The 21,665-nt window shown below is 38.1% G+C and overlaps 1 protein-coding gene across 10 annotated transcripts in view; it reads left to right on the plus strand.

Moving 5' to 3' along the window:
* Positions 1–21,665, plus strand: part of kif1b (kinesin family member 1B) — a 201,103-nt gene that overhangs the window by 84,753 nt on the left and 94,685 nt on the right. For 9 of the 10 annotated variants that reach the window (XM_012966952.3, XM_031905975.1, XM_018095819.2 and 6 more), the window contains 3 exons: positions 927–1,010; positions 2,006–2,186; positions 3,997–4,069. In XM_012966952.3, the coding sequence (XP_012822406.1) occupies positions 927–1,010; positions 2,006–2,186; positions 3,997–4,069 (338 nt within the window). Of the gene's footprint in view, positions 1–926; positions 1,011–2,005; positions 2,187–3,996; positions 4,070–7,768; positions 9,862–21,665 lie in introns of those variants that run through there. The other variant, XM_004916028.4, reaches the window with a different exon arrangement.

Consider the following 21,665-nt stretch of genomic DNA (forward strand, 5'->3'; position numbering starts at 1 on the left):
CTTGACCATATACATGTGTGCAGATTTAAATCTGTACATGTTGCATAGTTTGGTTCTCCGGCATATTAGGTGTCAGCATTTCATATTTGTACCCAAGAAAATGTCATAAATAAGATGCTGTGCAATTTTTCATTATAGCACACTAAAATAATACATATTTGTTTTCTGGGCGTCTGCATGCTTCTAAGCTTTTCTAAGCTTTTTCATTTAGCATTTTGTTTATACTTTAAGATCTATTATAAAGCATTAATTTTTAACTATTTCAACTTTCAAGCAAACGTTTATGATTAGATCTTTTTTTTTTTCCCCCAGTACATATAAATATATTGGATATAGTTTGACAATAGTAAGCACTTTTTGAACTGGTTTCTTATTGTTAATTGACTTCAGTTTTATTGTTAAATTAATCACTTAAAGGGACACTGTGGCTGACCAAATATAACCCCACACTAATAAGTTGAAGAAGCTGTGGAATACTAGGGCTTTCTCTCAAAACAAAATAAGTAAGAAGTGTGCCCCAATGAAAACCTATAATATATATTTACCAGCAAATAATAGTATATTTATTTACACTTGAACTGAGTTTATTAGTAAACCATATCCTGTCCATATTCAGAAATAATAAACACTGCCTTGTCAGCCTACTCGATAAAATCAGTCCATTGAACATTAAAAATAAGTGTTTTCTGTTTTTAACATTTGCTGATATGCTCTAATTGAGTAGGCTGGCCAGCCACTACACCTTTTGTAAAAGATTTTTATATATAGATCCTGCGAGGGTAATTTTACTCACTTCTATTCATCCTATATACTTAAGCACTCACAACTTATTCCTTTTTCTCACAATTGAAATGTATAATTTGTGACTTTGTATTTAATATATGGTATTAAGTACTTAGCCTTTACCTTTTGTCTGCTTTCCTCAGTAATAGTAACCTTGGAGCCCGGTGACAGGTCAGAAACATATGTCAATGGAAAACGAGTTGTGCATCCAGTGGAGTTAAGATCTGGTGAGTAATATTGTGCCTCACTCTTAATGAATAATAAGGTAGAATATAATTTTGCAGGAACAAAACAATTTTTAATATTTTAATAAAAAAAAACCCTCCTAAATTTGCACCTCACTTCATTCCAGTGTGTTTATTTATTTTTCTTATTCTTTTTTTTTTTTTTTGTATATAAACTATTATGGGGTAATCCCTTATCACAGGGCTTCATAATGTGTATATTTCATTTAAATTAGCTCACCGTTAGGCAGGTAATAAAATCTTGATCTAAAGGTCCTTGACCTTCATTTTATAATCATTTATAAATAGAAATTCTGTATTAAGCCACTACCTAAGGGAGTTTGGGCTTAAGATATAAAATTGTGCTAGATGAAAATTAAGACAACTTCAGATTTTTCTTCTCTAAATTTTTATAAGATTCCCTAGGATAACGATGATAAAGTTTAATGGCTGCCTGCAGGTTCTACACTGGCCTTAAATATATTTAATAATTACTAAATTGATCGATGGATGATGTAGAAGAGAATTTACTTCCCCAGACTTTAAAAGAGCTACATTTAAAATGAAAAAAAATTAATTTCCTGGGGTATCACCTTGACCTTGGCAAAAACCAGATAAGTCATTGACTGATTACATTGGGTAGGGGAGCCGTCACGGTGGAGTTGGGTATTGGCCAGATTTTTTGTTAGGTTTTGCAATACAGCAACCCAAACTAAACTGTCCCCCCCAAAAAACAAATTGTTTAAACTATCTTTAATTCATTCTGATTTTTCCCTTTTCATCTAAAAATAGTTGTTTTAACCATTAGTGTGAATCTAGTGTACATTTTCATAATGGCCTTTTTTAATTCAAGGTGGAAATACCTTCCTTTTTAGAAAATACGTAAAAAAATTCTGAGTTTTGTATGACTGGTTTTCTGTAAGAATGTAGGGACCATTCTATCTAGTTAGGAAGCCTGTCTATATAATATTTGATTGCATTATCTTGTTCTTGCCCAGGAAATCGAATAATAATGGGAAAAAACCATGTATTTCGTTTTAACCACCCTGAGCAAGCCCGTGCTGAACGGGAGAAAACACCTTCTGCAGAAACACCCTCAGAACCAGTGGACTGGACATTTGCTCAGCGTGAGCTGTTGGAGAAACAAGGCATCGATATGAAGCAAGAAATGGAGAAAAGGTTAGAAAAATTGCAACAAAGCTAACTGTGTATTGCTTTATTATTAATAGGGGGGCTCCTGCTTAAACTCCCCTATTGCGCTCATGCTGGCAGTGTATCCCATGCAACTTGCTTCCTTACCTTTGTATGTCCTACGCAGTCAGCTGCAAAAAACAGTTAAGTGTAGAACTGCCTGGATTAGACGGGCTACCCCCAGATTGGTACAAACCACTAAATAAAATAATAGCCCCCCGTCTTTTAGAGACCTTCCAAGCAGCCTGGGATTCTCAATCATTACCACCATCATTTCATGAAGCCCTTGTAGTGGTCATTCCAAAATCGGCTGTTATCCAACCCTTTGTAGCTCATATCACCGAATATCACTCATAAACATTGATGCCAAAATATTAGCAAAAATTCTGGCTACCAGATTTTCCCAGGCTGTACATCTAGACCAATCAGGCTTCATGCCAGGTAGAGCGAAGGACTTCAACTCCAGCCAGCCAAAGAGATCATGAAAACAGTTAACAGTTGGACACAGGACATCCCAGAGCTTGAATATGAACAATGGGAGGAAGACACAGACAATGCCTATAACTTACTAATTTCGACAAAAGATAGGCCCATACAGTATACTTACAGGATGACCTCTGCCCACAATATAAACCTCCTGGGGCCAACCTCCTGGGACCCCCCCCCCCCCCCCCCCATACATGAATTCTGGTCCAAAATAATGGAGACACTGGCAAGTGAACTGGGTACGCCACAGATAGTGGACACAATAACTTGTTTGCTAGGAGTGATAGATGAAACACTACCCACCAACATGGCCAGAGTTAGGCTACACGCTCATGTTCTATGCCAAAAAAACAGTAATTATGCTCTGGCTGAGGTATACCCTTCCCTCCTTAACATTCTGGAGACAGTTGTTGGATGGAGCTCTTCCCCTCATTAAATTAACTTACGAAACAAGGGGTGCATATGACAAGTTTGACAAGATCTGGGGAAACTGTAATATACATAATATATACGTAATATACATAATCAATATTCTTGCATCCTTCAAAAATATGTACAGCAGGGGTCTCAAACTCGCGGCCCGCGGGCCATTTGCGGGCCTCGGTACAATATTTTGTGGCCCGCACCAACGCCTTCTCAAAAGCAATGAATGGATCACGATTTTTATTGCGATTCAAGGGATAATGCAAGGCACGGCGGGCGGGAGCTGCTGATTGCGGAAATGACGTTATGCCATCATAACCGTTATTATGGGAAGACATTCTGTGTGCACAATTAGCTGCTAAGGAGCTAATTGTGCACACAGAGAACGTCTTCCCATAATAACTGTTATGATGGCATAACGTCATTTCCGCAATCAGCAGCTCCCGCCCGCCGTGCCTTGCATTATCCCTTGAAAGCCAATTTTTTGTGAAATCCCTTATGCGGCCCAGCCTCATCCTGACTTTGCCTCCTGCGGCCCCCAGGTAAATTGAGTTTGAGCCCCCTGATGTACAGATAGTATATGTATTAGATTACAGAATCATTTGTTTTATATTTGTTAAATTTTTTTGCAGCTTACCTTTGTCTAGACTATAATCTATCTAAGAGATAAAAAAGAAATGATCAGTGTGCTTAAAATAAGTCAATCAGGGAAACATAATATATATTGCTAGTATGCTGCAAGCCTTAGCACCCATCGGTGATAAAGATTGGAGAGCTATTACTGTGTTTACATTTTGCCTCTAATTGTTTTTTCTACAACCTTGTATTAATTTTTTTAAGCAATAATAAATATATCTCTGCCATTACATTATTGGTTGTTTATATCTAGGCTTCAGGAGATGGAAATTTTGTACAAGAAAGAAAAGGAAGAGGCAGATCTTCTTTTGGAGCAACAAAGGCTGGTAAGTGATACAAAAAGCTGTACTATTAGTATTTACCCATATATATCTCATATAGAATGAAGGCAGTATAAACCTCTTAAGGGTTTTGATACAGAAGTTAAGGCTGGTTTATTGGAAAAGGGCTTAAATTTTACTTTTACAATTTGCTCCTCTGGTCCATTATAGCATATCTATGGTTCAGTTAATAAGTCCACTAAGATATTCTAGTCTATTGGTGTGTTATGTGTTAATAGAACATGTCTTCTGGTTTTGCATGGCATGGTTAGAGAATCATAATATACTAGCTGTTCAGTTTCTTTTAAACAATAGAGTCAGGATTGCCAAAAAGGTATTTGTAATCTACCAGGAGATCTTCTGCTGGTGATCAGTAGATACCAGATAAGATCAGAGAATGGTTCCTTCCTGTTATTCAAATTTTTATTTTTAAAACTTCAGACTTTACAAAATACCTGTATGGATTTTCTTATAGTTTAAGTTAGTTTCACTGGCACTATATCAGAATCTTGTTCTGTGTGGCTCTAGATACAGTGGGGTGACATATCTAGATGTATAGCCCACACTGGTCAATTCTGAATGCTCCTGCAATATGTAAATAGTGCCTTGTGCATTAAGTATAGGTTTATACATTGTAGTATGTTCAGATACACTGAATGAGTGCCATATCCATGCTTGAGATGCTTCTGTTATGTCTTCTATTCTTTAGCACTCAGTGATATGATATATGGGCTGTGAAAAAACATGCTATTGTGTTTTACGGTCTTTTTATGTTATTGGTGTAAGCAAGTTCTTGCCTCAAAATATAACCATTGGCATGTTTCAGAAGTCTATTTTGGGTTAGGAGTCTCAGTAGTGTTTTTTTTGTGGTTGCTTTGAAGCCACATAACCCTTAGAACCTCACTGGTTTATTTGACCTTGAGTATAGAGTAAATTCTGTTGTAAAATATTGGGAAATATTGTGGAAACGTGATTTGGGGGTCTTTTACCTTCTTTTTAGTTTTATTTGCTTGTTTTCCAAGCACATGGCATACTTATACAGGACAAAGGAGGCAGTGTATGTTTCCAGGCAAGTGCCATAGAGTGCATTGTAGGGATGCAGTATATAGTGGAGTAGTATTACAGTGGTGTGCCTCCTCTTTACTTCCTGCCATTCTGATTGTTTAGGTTGGTGGCCCAAATTAATGAATAAATACAGATGGTTAAACACTTCTATAGCCCATTATTACAACATCCGTCTGTTCAGCCAGCAGGCTGATCTGTAAACGTCTGTAGGGTTGGCCAGTCTATGGCTACTTTAAAGGGTACCTATCACCTAAAAATTGTTCCCCCTACCACCACCACCAAAGGTGGGGCTGACTGAGCCCACACTACACATGGGAGAACAATAATATATTTTTGCAAAAGGAAAAAAAAAACCTCCCAAGTGCTTTGTTACTGGACTAGGTGGGGGCACCTAGGTTTAGGTGGTCATAGTGGGACATTCATGTGCATTATGAACTAGTGCCCCAGTAGCCTAACAAATAATTACTACTTAATGGTCTTCTCTATAAAGAAGAAAAAAAAGAGATTCTTTTATTAAACGAAGTAGCAAATTTACCAATTGTAAACTTACAGACTTGTTTTTAGTATGTTGGTGAAACTTTGTGTAGTTCTGCCTTAGTATGCTTAGTGTAATTTGACTCTGTTAAAGATGCTGATGGTTGTATTGAGAGAGCTAAACAATACATTTACCTATACAAGATATTCAAGTTACACAGCAGCCTTAAAATAATTTTTTCTATGGCCCAAATTATGATGTCATTCACCAGCTAAAAAATAAGATGTTTGTGTAACAGGATCTGCTTAAAGGAACAGTAACACCAAAAAATGAAAGAGCTTTAAAGTAATAAAAATATAATGCACTGTTGCCTTGCACTGGTAAAACTGGTGTGTTTGCTACAGTAACACTACTATAATTTATATAATAAGTTGCTGTGTAGCCATGGGGGCAACCATTCAAGCTGGAAAAAAGGCACAGGTTACATAGCAGATAACAGATAAGTTCTGTAGAATACAATAGTGTTTTATCTGTTATCTGCTATGTGCCTGTGCCTTTTCTCCTTTGAATGGCTGCCTCCATGGCTGCATAGCAGCTTATTTATATAAATTATAGTAGACTTTCTGAAGTAAACACACAACTTTTACCAGTGCAGGGCAGCAGCACATTATATTTTAGTTACTTTTATACACTTTCATTTTTTGGTGTTACTGTTCCTTTAAATATGGGTATGGCTGTCAAAATTGTAACAAGATAAACATGATTTAAACTGATTTAAACTGTTTTTTAATACTGTTACATACAATTTTTCTGTCATAGTATCAACTTAATGATTTTTTTCTATGTGATAAAAAGCATTCTGTGCTTTGTTCCCTTATCTTGCATACTAAGTATGTTATCTTTGCTCTTTGATTTGATTGAATGTGGTAATGTCGATATGCTTTTCTGTTATGCCAGTTTAGTTTTCTAAAACCCTCAGAATAATGCTGTGATCTAGTTTTGTCTATGTACTAAACTAATTCTCCTTGTATTCTCTGTTCCTTTGTGTGAGACTTAAGAATATTATGCCATTTGAACTCTGCATGCATTCTTTCCTGTCATTGCATGCATGCAGTTTGTACTTTCTAACTGGTTGAGCTTCTTTACCTGTTTGGATTTTAGATTGCCTAATGTAATTCCTAGAAATAAACAGTTCTAAATATAAAATGTAAATCAAATAATATTATATACCAAATTTACTATATTAAAACAGAATGTACAATTATGCGATGATGATAAACTTATCAGACACTATGGTTGTAAAAACAATGTTTGGATTATGGGTTGGTTGGGTGGGGGAGGGGGGGTTGAATCTTCAGATCTCCGTCCTTTCCTCGTGTTCTAAGAAATCTTTGTGGTCATGACATATAATTAGCCTTCTTAAGAGAATTTGCAGTGATTTTACATTTAAGCTAGTGCTAATATCATCTATTAAGGGTTCATGAGCCATCGTTTGGACTTGATTTAAACACTTTTTCCCCTATGGTTCAACCTTTTATAAAATTTGACATGTATTCAGATAAATTAACATTTTCAAGTCATTTCAAGACAATTATTACCATTGTAGATATTAAAACCTGTAATTAAATATATCCTATTCAGTTCTACTCCAACACTCAACTTTGTACGCCTAGGGATTCTTCAAAATCTTCACTGCTACACATCTGCATCAATGGCTTTTTAACTTACGGTTCTGTTTCTTGAATATAATAACCCTACCTACCGTCATCTGTACTACAAAAAAATACAAACAAAGTTGCCTCTACTAACCTGTGTTAACTCACTTTTTCCTGGCTGTTCTTATATTCACTCTTCGGCTTGCATCTTGGAGTGGTGGTTTTGCTGTACGAAAATCCAGATATGGCATTTGGCAAGTGTGCCGTAGCATGCTTCTGGTTCATTTTCTACACCTAAGTTTCTGCTCTTTATATAAAGACTATCTTCTCTTCTGACTTTACAGTGTGTTTAGGTGAGAACTGTACAAAAAGTTTACTAAAAATGTTTTGTTCAGCTGTCTGTATATTTTTTGTTTGTCCTTTTTCTTTTTGTTTGCCATTTATTATTTATGTAGTACTCCATACTTTTCTTTGCCTTTTGGGCCATTTTGATTTTTTTTCTTTCTCAAGGATGCGGATTCAGATAGTGGAGATGACTCAGAGAAACGATCTTGCGAAGAAAGCTGGCGCTTAATTACCTCTCTTCGAGAGAAGCTTCCACCTAGCAAAGTACAAAGCATTGTTAAGAAATGTGGTCTTCCCAGCAGTGGTAAGAAAAGGGAGCCAAACAAAATGTATCAGGTTCCCCATCGACGAAGGCTTAGCAAGGATTCCAAGTGGGTGACTATCTCTGACCTAAAAATACAAGCTGTGAAAGAAATATGTTATGAAGTGGCATTAAATGACTTTCAGCACAGCCGTCAGGAAATTGAAGCCCTTGCAATTGTGAAAATGAAAGAACTTTGTGCCATGTATTGTAAAAAAGATCCTAATGAACGAGACTCATGGCGAGCTGTAGCTCGGGATGTTTGGGATACAGTGGGTGTTGGGGATGAAAAAATTGAGGATTTAGTTACAGTTGGGAAGGCTTCAACAGATGTGGATGACCTAAAGGTTCATGTAGACAAACTTGAAGACATATTACAGGAGGTAAAGAACCAAAATAATATGAAAGATGAGGAAATTCGAGCCCTAAGGAACAAAATGGTAAAAATGGAGAAAGTACTGCCACTGATTGGATCACATGGAGAGCGAAAGATTCAGGATCTTTGCATTGAAGGTGCAAAGACAATAATAAAGAATGACAAATTCAAACCCATTGAGCCTGAAACAGAACAAGTTAATAGTCCTGTGGAAAATGACTCAATGTTGTGCCGAGGACGTTCACACTGGATGAGACAGGAGCAAATTAAATTCAAGAACCTACAGCAGCAGGAAATCACCAAGCAGTTGCGTCGCAATAATGGTCCTAACCGATTCATCCCACCTGAAAATCGTAAGCCTCGTTTCCCATTTAAGAGCAACCCCAGCCACAGAAGTTCTTGGAGTCCTGGGACTCATATTATTATAACTGATGAGAAGGTGATTGAGGTAAAAGTTCCCAAAGAAGCTTATATAAAAGAACAGCCAGAGGAAATTGAACCAGAGAAACAAATCTGGAGTCCTTATAGTCATTTTCGTAATCAACAATGGATACAGCAGCAACAGGAATACAAGGGTTACAACAATAGCCCAGAATCCCCGCCTACACGTTGGAGAAGCAACTCCTTAAATGGGCACCAAAAGGGACTTCGGCGTCAAGCTTCGGGTTCTTCAGAGTCCCTGCAGTCATGTGATTCTCAACCAAATGACTTGCAGAATTTCAGCTATCGGCAATCTGGGCATAAGCAAGGACAGCAAAATTGGAGCAATCATCAGAGCAGTAACAATGATGGTTATTCCAGCAATTACCATAAGCAGGGTGACCGGCCTCCTCACTACAACCAGTTTGTAACTCCACCACGCATGAGGCGCCAACATTCTGCTCCTAATCTCAAATCGAGTAGAGAAACCACTGTTTGACCTTTAGTACAGCTAGAAAAACGCTGATCTTCAGGAACTGGCTTAGTACAGCCTAGTTATGCAAGGCAGTGCAGACTATGCACTTTGAGAACTATAAAATGTAACTCTATTTTTTAAGTTGATTGAATAACACTTGATATTTTGAGTGCATTTGAATTTTTCAAGCTTGAATTTACTTTACAGTGCTAAGTGCTTTCGTTATGATTTATTAAAATGGTCAGGTGTGAAATTCTCTGACAATTTGTCATCCTGCTTCGCTTTTTTAATGGCAAACTGGTGGGAATCCGTCCACATCATAAAGCCATGCTACCTCTTCCATCTCTTTGAAGTATTAGGATTTATTTTCTGCAGAATTCATTTTTTATTGTAGTTTAACAGTGATTTTATTTAATTGAAGCATTTGTCATTTATTTGTGAACTTGCTTTCTTTCATTAGCATTAAAACACTAAATAATGCCTATGTGAATGAAAAAAATCTTTGAAAACCCTTTTTTGCAGAAAAATAATTCTAAAACATATTTTGTTTTTGTGTAAAATGAAAAGAACCCACATTATTTATAAATGGAGACTAACAATGTTTGTGCCATATTGCTAATGTTTGTGAAATACATATTGGGCCTATTTGTTTTCCAAAGGGTGAAATATTATTTTTTTCGAATCAAGGATGTCTGCAGTATGTTTTTAAGACTTCAAAAAGGCTAAAAGAAATGCACATCTTTAAATGTTCATATTTGTCTTTAAGGAGAAAGAAAGGTAAAAACTAAGTAAGCGTTATCAGAAAGGTCTATGTAAATACAGCCATAAGCACCCACAGAAATGCTACAATGTGTCTGTAATTCATGTGCCAGAGACAAGCAGCTCTCTCCCCTCTCCTGCTCCCCCTCCCTCCAAAATGCTAAGAACCCCCCCCCCCAAGAATGTGGATCTGAGCCAATCAGCAGGAACCTGACTCATAGTCTTACAAACTGAGCATGTACACTTGGACTCGGTCTCTGTGCAGGAGTGAGGCATTATGGAACTTTCTTTACACAGCTCAGTGTTTTTTCTTCCTGTTTGGCTTCTGATCATCTGAACAGGTGAAATATGGGGAGATTTAAGGGCACTATTGAGACAACTGAAGGTATGCCTGCAGCTTGAGATTAACTCTTTATTAGCCTTTCCTTCTCCTTTAATAGTGGTAGTACTTTCAGTCACAAAAATCACATCATATAGAGTATCATAATTTACAGCTGAATGCAAAAGTTTGGACAAAGTTTTGCCAAAATAAATATTTAGTTAAGTTAGCAATTAAAAAATACTGCAGGAATCTGTATTAAAAAAAACATGATTGCAAATGTTAATGTATATCATATATACTCGAGTATAAGCCGAGGTACCTAATTTTACCTAAGAAAACTGGAAAAACGTATCGACTCGAGTATAAGCCTAAGGTGGGAACTGCAGCCGCTACTGCTAAGTTTCAATAATCAAAATAAATACCAATAAAATTACATTAATTGAGGCATCAGTGGGGTATATGTTTTTAAATATTTATTTTAAAAAAAAACCGTAAACTAGCTCTGTAAGTGGAGAAGAGGGTCAACAAAAACAACAGGCACTGGAGGGTCTGGTTGTGGGTGACCTAATTTGCACACAAAGGACAGAGGGTGCTAGTCTGGAGGGACCCATGGCACCCGACTCATATAAGCCGAGGGTGACTAGATACTAGAGTATATATAGTAGTTGAATTTTACTGCATAAACATAGAGAAAATAGTAATTGTGGCATGTCCAGAAGTTTGGACACCCTTTCACTTGTGGAATAGTGACATACACTCTTTTGCAAGGTCTCTGTATCTAATGTTGTTATTAGGCTCTACTAGCCATTAGGAACAATCACCTGTTGAAAAATGCAAAGAATCTGCCCCACCCTAAACATTGGGCTGTCAGTCAACAACCATGGTCTCCTCTAAAACTTATTGAGGATCTAAAAATTAAGATAATTGTAACAGAAGAGCTGACACAATACTTTGAATCCTTCTATAACATAGAACAAGACAACCCCACAGAAGCATTCCAATTCCTACAAGAAGCACACCTACCAAAACTAACAATAGAAGAAAGGAACATACTAAATGCACCTATAACAGAAACAGACATTCAAATGACAATTAAAAAACTAAAAGTAGGCAAATCCCCAGGCCCTGATGGTCTAAGCGCAGAATTCTATAAAATACTCGCTCCAGAACTCATCCCACTACTTCTAGACCTATATAACAACACACTACAGGGCCTTCCACAAGCCAATGAAGCCAGAATAATCCTCCCAAAAAAAGACAGAGACCCAACCAAACCCACAATCATACCACCCCATCTCTCTTAAATGAAGACCTCAAAATTCTAACAAAAATCATGGCAGACAGACTACAACAAATCTTGCCCAGAATCCTGTCCCTCACCAGCTAGGCTTCACAAAAGGACGCCACTCAGTAAAGGCAACATGACAGATTCTAGCTTTAATCTACCAACATAACATGGAAAAACGTATACACGGAATCCTAGTAAATCTAGACGCAGAAAAGGCATTCGACAGAATATTTCACGCCCATTTACTCAAATTCCAACATTTTGGCCATCAACTACTAAAACTATTTTGTGCCTTATATTCTGCCCCAACCACCTTTGTAAGGGAAACGCCATTCACAGACGCGCCTGACACCGGGACGGGGTACAAGGGGTTACACACAGTCACCTTTCACACAGGTTAGACTAACATCAAGCACCCCCAAACAAACCACCGCCCCAAATACAACTATTCGCTGCCACCATCTATCATTAACAGGCGATAGAAACCTAGTTACCCAAATATATCATACACAAACGTTCCTACTGCAGTGAAGGATAGTTCTACTACTTCCACACACCAGCAACCACGGTTAATTTACGTATACACTGTCCTGCTGACAGTCCACTAGCTAATTAGCATACACACAGCCAAGCAGTTAATACACCTCTAGGCCTGAGCAGTCAGTTACGTGGGAATTGATATAGGGCCAAAGGACAGAACTTATTAAATTTTATATTTAATATTACAAGGGTAAACAGTGCAGTAAAAAGATGTTACAAAAGAGACATATACATGCAAAAACAGTCAAATAAAAGGGGATAAAAACACAGAGAAACGTTACCGGGATCTTGTGCCCTCCTGAGGCCGGAGTTAGGAACAGTGAACTCACAATCCAAAAGAACATGGATGCCCCAAATATGAGTTAACTGGCACCTGGATCTGTGCCCTTTTTTATCCTACTCCTGGGACCCTCCCTCATTACTGTATTCATGAGGAGGGAGTGCCCAGGGGTGTGTCACAGGACCTCCCCCTGTAGAGAGCTGTACTTCTCCTGCCCGTTTCTGGTCATATAATATTGGTACTTGCCAGTACCCAATATAATTATGACAATAGGGGCTTGTCTTAACCCATATGGGGGCGATCAAAATGATACCAAACATGGGGGGTGTCTCCTGTCCTAGTCCCCCAGAACCCATCCTTCCTCACGGATGGGTATAGGCAGTCCCTGTTTGGTATCATTGGGAAGCCTGTGGCCTCCTCATAAATCCTATGTGATTTATGAGGATGTGGACCTTAAAGCAGCGGAGATATGGATCCATTTCTATAATCCATATTTTCTGATAGCTGCACCCCCCCTGCTGCTCTAGGCCAGCTGACCTCTTTGATCCCTGATCAAAGAAAGCAATAGCCCCAGGTTTCCCGCCCTACAAATGGCTGGATACGGATAGTCTGCTCCCTCTGCTGAAGTTGTCACAGGGCCTGGGTGCATATTTAATTAAGGGTCTCTGCAGGAGACCAGATGGGGCTAGAGATTAACCCTTTGCCATGCCAGGGCCATATGGTGCCTGGCATGACAGCCTTTCTCACAATTAACCTAAACTCAGATCGCTTTCCCATAAAAAAAGGAACCAGACAAGGCTGTCCCCTTTCCCCCCTATTTTTCAACCTTGCACTTGACCCCCTACTTGACTTACACCTCGCACTAAATCCATCATTCCAAGGATTCACAATAAAACATTCACATCACAAGGTCATAGCCTTTGCAAGTGACATCTTATTATTCGTTGCCAAACCCAGCCGAGACATCCCAATAGTCCTTGAGACCATTAATAGATACACAACCTTCACAGGCCTCAAAATCAACTACCATAAAATCAGAAGCAATAAAACTCAGGCACACCACTACCTCCGACTGGGTACAAGACTTTCCTTTCAAAAAAGCTCAACACCACATCACCTACTTGGGCATTAAATTTACAGACCACCACACCGACACATACAAACTGAACATTAAACAAACCATCCTAGATCTCCAACGTGACTTAAACAAATGGAAAGCAGAAAACTTAACTTTTTTAGGTAAAGCTTACCTTATAAAAATAATGTACTTCCCTAAATTATTATACCAAATTCAGATGCTACCCTACTATCTCAAACAAAAAGACCTTAAACTAGCGAACAAGATATGTCGAGAATTCATATGGACAAACAAAAGGCAGAGAATTGCCATGTACAAACTTCAACAAACAAAAACCAATGGAGGCATCAACTTTCCAAACCTATATAACTACAATGCAGCTGCCCTTTTATGCCACGTTGGAGACTGGATATATAACACCAACACATACAGCAACTTAGAAATTGAATATACTTTCATGGAGACAACAAACCTCAGTTTTCTCCTTCACCTACCACCAAACGAATTAACCAACCAGTTAATCAACCAAAAAAACAATCCGCTATTTATCCACACTTACAAAGCCTGGCACACAACCAGACACAAACACAAAACCACTCAAAACCTTTTCTCTATACTTACCCTGGACAGGAAACAAGAATTTCCCCAGTGGCCTAATGACCAACACCTTCGCAAAATGGAAACAAGAAGGACTTCACTGTTTTAGAGAGATACTCAACAGAAAACTCTCTCCCATGACATTTGCAGAAGCAACTGCTAAATTCCCTTTTCTTCAAACCCAACACTTCCATTTCATGCAAGAAATTTTGCGGCAACTAACAGAACAAGACCTCTCTAGTCCCCTGAACCATATATGGAAAGGAGCCAACACCCACCACTCCACAGCATCCATTCATAAAATCATCAGATTAGACATAGATCACACACATAAAGGCACATCTCTGAGGAAATGGACAGATGTCATTCCAAACGCTGACGGACAATACATCCTCAAACTCCACTCATATGCCATGAGATTTACTCCCTCTAGCCAGTACCAAATCATGGCCCTGCAATTACTATATCAATCTTACCTCACTCCATTACGGAGATTTAAAATGGGACAACTTGACAATTCCAAATGCCTGAGATGCAAAAAAGAAGGCGGCTCTCTATGGTCTATGACTATTGGCACCAACTGACCAAACAAAACTTCACACCAGACATTTAGCAAAATAAAAAGATGGCACCAGATAACTAAAACCAACAGAATACTAGCAGGAAAACTGGCCGCGGCCACTTGGAAAGCCATACTCTAGGAGTGGCTATCAACCACATCACCATCCATAAATCTGGTCAAAAACAAACTACACTTCCTCTTTCACATGAACTGGCTCGAGGCGTCAACTAACAAAACAACTCATACATATACATTTTTTGACACATGGTCACTGACAGTTCACTCATTTAAACATACAACCTGGTATGACCAAGAGAGTCTCGGAGGCACCAATCCTCTAATACACGCCATAACGACTCCAAAATTAAACAAACCATCGCTGCCTCCCAGGATTCATTGCAATTCAACAGAAAACAGGTATCCTAAATAACCTTGTCCAGAACCGGTGAACTTAAATGTATATAGTTTATGTTGGTTTCAACAGAAGTTTCATACTATATTTTTGTTTGTATGATTTAATTATCAATCGGACTTCACAACATACTCACGGTAAATTGGCACACCTAATCGTGAGACAGCCAATTACCCTATCGTTTTTGAACTCCAAGACAACCCACGCATACCACCATACCCTGTACTGATTATATATGCCAAATCTTATGTTACTCTGGTATTCTTTTGCAATGGATATTATTTTGCACATGTGGAACTGGATTGTTATATAAAAAAAAAAAAGAAATAAAAACATTTATAAAAAAAAAAAAAAAGATAATGAAGATAATTGATGCCTACAAAGCAGGGCAAGGCTAGTAAAAAAAAAATTTTAAAAAAATTTGCAAAACGCTTCCAGCTCACAGTTTTCACTGTCTATAATGTGAACAGAAAATTTCAGTTAAAGGGAACTCTGGTAGTTAAGCCACAAGCACTGTTCCATGATACAGTGTTGCTTGCACAAATTGATCTACATAGAAGAGTCTTCAAGGGGAAGCCTTATCTGTAATATTTTGACAAATGCCAATTTCTGCGCAAAATAGTATCTAGACTATAATAATATATATAATAGTCTGCTGCATTTTGGAAACCAGTGCTCTGAACTTATAAAGTAAATATTAAAAATAATCAATTTGCTTGGAGAATAAAGGGAGCAGCCTTTTATTTAAAAAAAAAAAAAGTCATTTTGGGCTTGCAAACTTAAATAAATGTTATTTGGTTGGCAGTGCCCAAATTCTTTTTTCTTTTAACTGTATCCTAAAGCAAAGCTGCCATTGTTTACCCTGTGCAGCCTCCCTTTGTCCCCATTAGAAAGGCTGCCTGGCCTAGATGATGTGCCTCTTTACCCTCGGATCACTAGCTACATACAGTGGTGTGAAAAACTATTTGCCCCCTTCCTGATTTCTTATTCTTTTGCATGTTTGTCACACTTAAATGTTTCTGCTCATCAAAAACCGTTAACTATTAGTCAAAGATAACATAATTGAACACAAAATGCAGTTTTTAAATGAAGGTTTACGTTATTAAGGGAGAAAAAAAACTCCAAATTTACAAGGCCCTGTGTGAAAAAGTGATTGCCCCCCTTGTTAAAAAATAACTTAACTGTGGTTTATCACACCTGAGTTTAATTTCTGTAGTCACCCCCAGGCCTGATTACTGCCACACCTGTTTCAATCAAAAAATAATTTAAATAGGAGCTACCTGACACAGAGAAGTAGACCAAAAGCACCTCAAAAGCTAGACATCATGCCAAGATCCAAAGAAATTGAGGAACAAATGAGAACAAAAGTAATTGAGATCTATCAGTCTGGTAAAGGTTATAAAGCCATTTCTAAAGCTTTGGGACTCCAGCGAACCACAGTGAGAGCCATTATCCACAAATGGCAAAAACATGGAACAGTGGTGAACCTTCCCAGGAGTGGCCGGCCGACCAAAATTACCCCAAGAGCGCAGAGACAACTCATCTGAGAGGCCACAAAAGACCCCAGGACAACATCTAAAGAACTGCAGGCCTCACTTGCCTCAATTAAGGTAAGTGTTCACGACTCCACCATAAGAAAGAGATTGGGCAAAAACGGCCTGCATGGCAGATTTCCCAGGCGCAAACCACTTTTAAGCAAAAAGAACATTATGGCTCGTCTCAATTTTGCTAAAAAACATCTCAATGATTGGCAAGACTTTTGGGAAAATACCTTGTGGACCGACGAGACAAAAGTTGAACTTTTTGGAAGGTGCGTGTCCCGTTACATCTGGCGTAAAATTAACACAGCATTTCAGAAAAAGAACATCATACCAACAGTAAAATATGGTGGCGGTAGTGTGATGGTCTGGGGTTGTTTTGCTGCTTCAGGACCTGGAAGGCTTGCTGTGATAGATGGAACCATGAATTCTACTGTCTACCAAAAAATCCTGAAGGAGAATGTCCGGCCATCTGTTCGTCAACTCAAGCTGAAGCGATCTTGGGTGCTGCAGCAGGACAATGACCCAAAACAAACCAGCAAATCCACCTCTGAATGGCTGAAGAAAAACAAAATGAAGACTTTGGAGTGGCCTAGTCAAAGTCCTGACCTGAATCCTATTGAGATGTTGTGGCATGACCTTAAAAGGCGGTTCATGCTAGAAAACCCTCAAATAAAGCTGAATTACAACAATTCTGCAAAGATGAGTGGGCCAAAATTCCTCCAGAGCGCTGTAAAAGACTCGTTGCAAGTTATCGCAAACGCTTGATTGCAGTTATTGCTGCTAAGGGTGGCCCAACCAGTTATTAGGTTCAGGGGGCAATTACTTTTTCACACAGGGCCATGTAGGTTTGGATTTTTTTTCTCCCTAAATAATAATAAAACCCTCATTTAAAAACTGCATTTTGTGTTTACTTGTGTTATCTTTGACTAATAGTTACATGTGTTTGATGATCAGAAACATTTTGTGTGACAAATATGCAAAAGAATAAGAAATCAGGAAGGGGGCAAATAGTTTTTCACACCACTGTACTCTTTGAGCATATTAAGCTTTGTGTAAGGGTATGATACATTGTACTACTGCATTGAAAGACCTGTAAAAGTTTGTGTGCAAGCAGCTAAATCATAAAGAATGTGTATCTGCTAGAGCACTCTAAATTTGTATGAAATGTAGAGATGATAAGAAATGCAGAAATAGTATAGAATTCTATAAAAAGAATGGTACAGAATATACACACTTTCTTGCCTGTTACAATCATTTTCATAAAGAACCATATCTAACCGCAAACCATGCTGGTAAATCAGCGACTGTTTAATTCTTTCCTGCACATTATCTAGTGAGAAAAGTGGCCACTACATTTACAACAGTCATTTTTGCCTTTTCTACTGCTTTCAGGTAGTTAACTTGCTTCACCTGCCTCTTCAATTGCTTTTTGAAGTTACTATTTGCTCCACAACATTAAATAGGTACAGGTATGAGATTGTCATTCCCAGCAACCAGAAAGCTTTGAATTACAGGGAGGCCATCTCCAAGTGAGTCCTTTTTAACCAAATAATTTATTTGCAGTGATTTCCTTTTTCTGTGTAATAGTAAAACAGTACCTTGTACTTTCTCCTAGCTAAGCTGCCTAAATCCATATTGGTGGCAATTCTATTATTCTATTATCTGGAAAACCCCAGATCCCAATAAATTCCATAATAAATGACATGCCTGTATAATTCTTGCTGCTTGTGCAGTTTAAGTGGGATTAGACAACAGTTTGCATTATAACATTCTGCTATGATCTTTGATGTCAGCATAGAATGTCCATGTACTCAAACCATGTCCTCATCTTTGAGCAGCTGAGAACTGGCAACTTAAAGGGAAGGTTCATGTTTACCCAGTAATTGTCACTATTTGCTTCAGCAGGTGCTGCACACCTTGACAAACATTTTTACATTCAAAATTTCTTAGGATGAACTGATCTGGCAGGAGCATCTTCTCCAGGGCATGTGAGTTCATGCTAACATCACCTTCCACTTAATACATTCTTTTTGGATGGCAGCAAAAAACAACTGACACTTCCACTAAGACCTAACATACTAGCTATAAAAAAGTGCAATTTACGTACACTACACATGGCAATAAAGGATGCCAGAATGATTTAAAGTTTGGCAACTTTGGAATCACACACTGCCTGACACAGGTTAGGGAGGGATTATCTGGTCCTGTAGATCAGTGGTTCCCAACCTTTTTTGCACCACGGACCGGTTTCAAGCAAGACAATTTTTCCAAGGATCGGGGATGGGGGGTGCGGCGCAACTAGTGCTAATTAAATTTTATATTATGCACTTTACTATTAATATTATTATTACATACAGCTTAATAAAGTACTTTGGTCCTTGTCGTAATCAGTAGAAATCTTCCTGGCCTTTGCATAGCTATTGTCATGGCTGTGTAATGCATCGGGGATCACAAGTAAATTGGGAGCAGAGGTGGCCCGGTTCAGCATAGCCCACGGCCCGGCAGCGGCTCAGTGAAGTAATGTTGCCAGAGCATAACTCTGATTTCAGCCAGGCTTTTTTTTCTACGTTCTTATACTCTGTTGAGATTAACAGAAACTATTGTTTCCAAATTTACATAAATGATATGATGTATAAAGCCACGAATAACACAGGAAGTGAACACAGTTGACAGTCTTGTGAGAATTGCTGGTACCACCTTGTAAATGCAGCGCATTTTAGCCAAGTGTGTTAGTTGCAATTGGATTTGCATTTCAATTAAAGGTATAATGGTTTTGCCAAAAAAATATACGCTGTCATTTAGTCTTAAAAATACCAACCAACAATCAGAAAATCCTGTGTTACATGTTTCATGTTACACTATGGATGCGTTATTGATGTAATTAAGCTACTGAGGGAATTTTAAAAATGCTATGTGTGTGTCATTAGCTGAAAAGGCAATAGGTGAATTACTGCCCTCAACGTTCAGCCCACACTCCATCATAGAAATGATGAATGGGCTCTGCATCCTCTTCCAGGTAATTTGTGGGTAAACTGTTACAAATATTAAACACTTATACATTTAAAAATATTAGATGCGGCCGTCTGAAGGTGAAAGACACAACTGAGCCCAATATGTTTTGTTTTGTGTTTGTGTTTTTTAAATAATGTTCTTAAAATCATTGTCACTCTCTGTCTGCTAGCTAAAGAGAGAGGCAGTAACTGAAGGGAATATTTACTAGCTACTCAGTAGTTGGGGCTGTTGTGGGTAAGCTGTTAGGTAGTCCACTGTGTAAACTGCAAAATTTACCTTTAGTAACCAAGCAGGAGAGGATGAGCAACTGTGCCCAGACTAGATGCCAGAATGAATATCTAACAAGGACATCTGCCAGATGCAAAATTGCGCGGGGAGAGCATGCTTTCACAAATACTTCACAAAGTTACATTTAACATAGATTGTATCTTAATAACATAATATTCTATGTATGTGTGTGTTATTTGATCTGCTCATAGTACAACTGAGGAAACAGAACAGCATTTAAACTACTACCTGATGCATGGGCAGCAATTGCCAATTTAATATCAAAACTAACAAAGAATCGCTAATCCATCAGAGGACAGAACAATATTGACTCTGGAAAAATAAAGTTTTACAAATTTATTTCCATAAATGATGCTTATGGCCCTCATTGTTTATGACCCTTGTTTACATACAGATTTATGCCCCTTATTTACATACAGATTTGTTGTTGATTTTTATCGGCCCATCAATGCATCAATATTAGATAACAAGTATAGGTATGGGACCTGTTATCCAAAATGTTCGGGACCAGGGGTTTTCTGGATAAGGGATCTTTCTCTAATTTGGATCTCCATAATTTAAGTATACTAAAAGTCATTTAAATATTGAATTAACCCAGGCTTGTTTTGCCTCCAATAAAACATTAATTATGTCTTAGTTGGGATCAAGTTACTGTTTTATAATTAAAAAAGGAAATTATTTTAAAAAATTTGAATTATTTGCTTATAATGGAGTCTATGGGAGATGGACTTTCTGTAATTGGGAACTTTCTGGATAATGGGTTTCCGGATAAGGGATCCCATACCTGTACCTAAATCCTTTATTGACTGACTCCCTTAAACAGTTCCTGCAACTTAGGTAAGTAAAATATACTAGCAGTTACAAAAGCTAATGGGGTTTTTTTTGGGGGGTGTTGTGTAGCCCTCCAAATATGTTTGTAAAGGTGGTAACTACTATACATAGGTTCCCCCAGCCAAATACTAGCTTGCTTTTTTTTTTTTGTTCTGTGTCTACCACTATACATACATCTGCTTCATCTGTCAGACTATCAGCAGTTCTATTAATGCACAGTGGATTGTGTCTGCAGCAGAGGGATATTAGCTCATGATTTCAGTTGTTAATTTAGAAAAAAGTTTGTATTTATAACATTTAGTAAACTGTTCTTTTTAATGTTTGGTGATTATAGTAATCATCACTGAGACACACTTAGGGTCAGATTTATTAAAGGTTAGCGCTCACCACAGAAGAATTTACCCACTTTATTCCTATGGGATTTTTAGAAGCATACAGTGGCTTGCAAAAGTATTCGGCCCCCTTGAACTTTTCCACATTTTGTCACATTACAGCCACAAACAAGAATCAATTTTATTGGAATTCCACGTGAAAGACCAATACAAAGTGGTGTACACGTGAGAAGTGGAACGAAAATCATACATGATTCCAAACATTTTTTACAATTAAATAACTGCAAAGTGGGGTGTGCGTAGTTATTCAGCCCCCTGAGTCACCTTTTGCTGCAATTACAGCTGCCAGGCTTTTAGGGTATGTCTCTACCAGCTTTGCACATCTAGAGACTGAAATCCTTGCCCATTCTTCTTTGCAAAACAGCTCCAGCTCAGTCGGATTAGATGGACAGCGTTTGGGAACAGCAGTTTTCAGATCTTGCCACAGATTCTCGATTGGATTTAGATCTGGACTTTGACTGGGCCATTCTAACACATGGATATGTTTTGTTTTAAACCATTCCATTGTTGCCCTGGCTTTATGTTTAGGGTCGTTGTGCTGCTGGAAGATGAACCTCCGCCCCAGTCTCAAGTCTTTTGCAGACTCCA

Source organism: Xenopus tropicalis, chromosome 7 (assembly GCF_000004195.4).
Source record: "Xenopus tropicalis strain Nigerian chromosome 7, UCB_Xtro_10.0, whole genome shotgun sequence".
NCBI lineage: Eukaryota > Metazoa > Chordata > Amphibia > Anura > Pipidae > Xenopus > Xenopus tropicalis.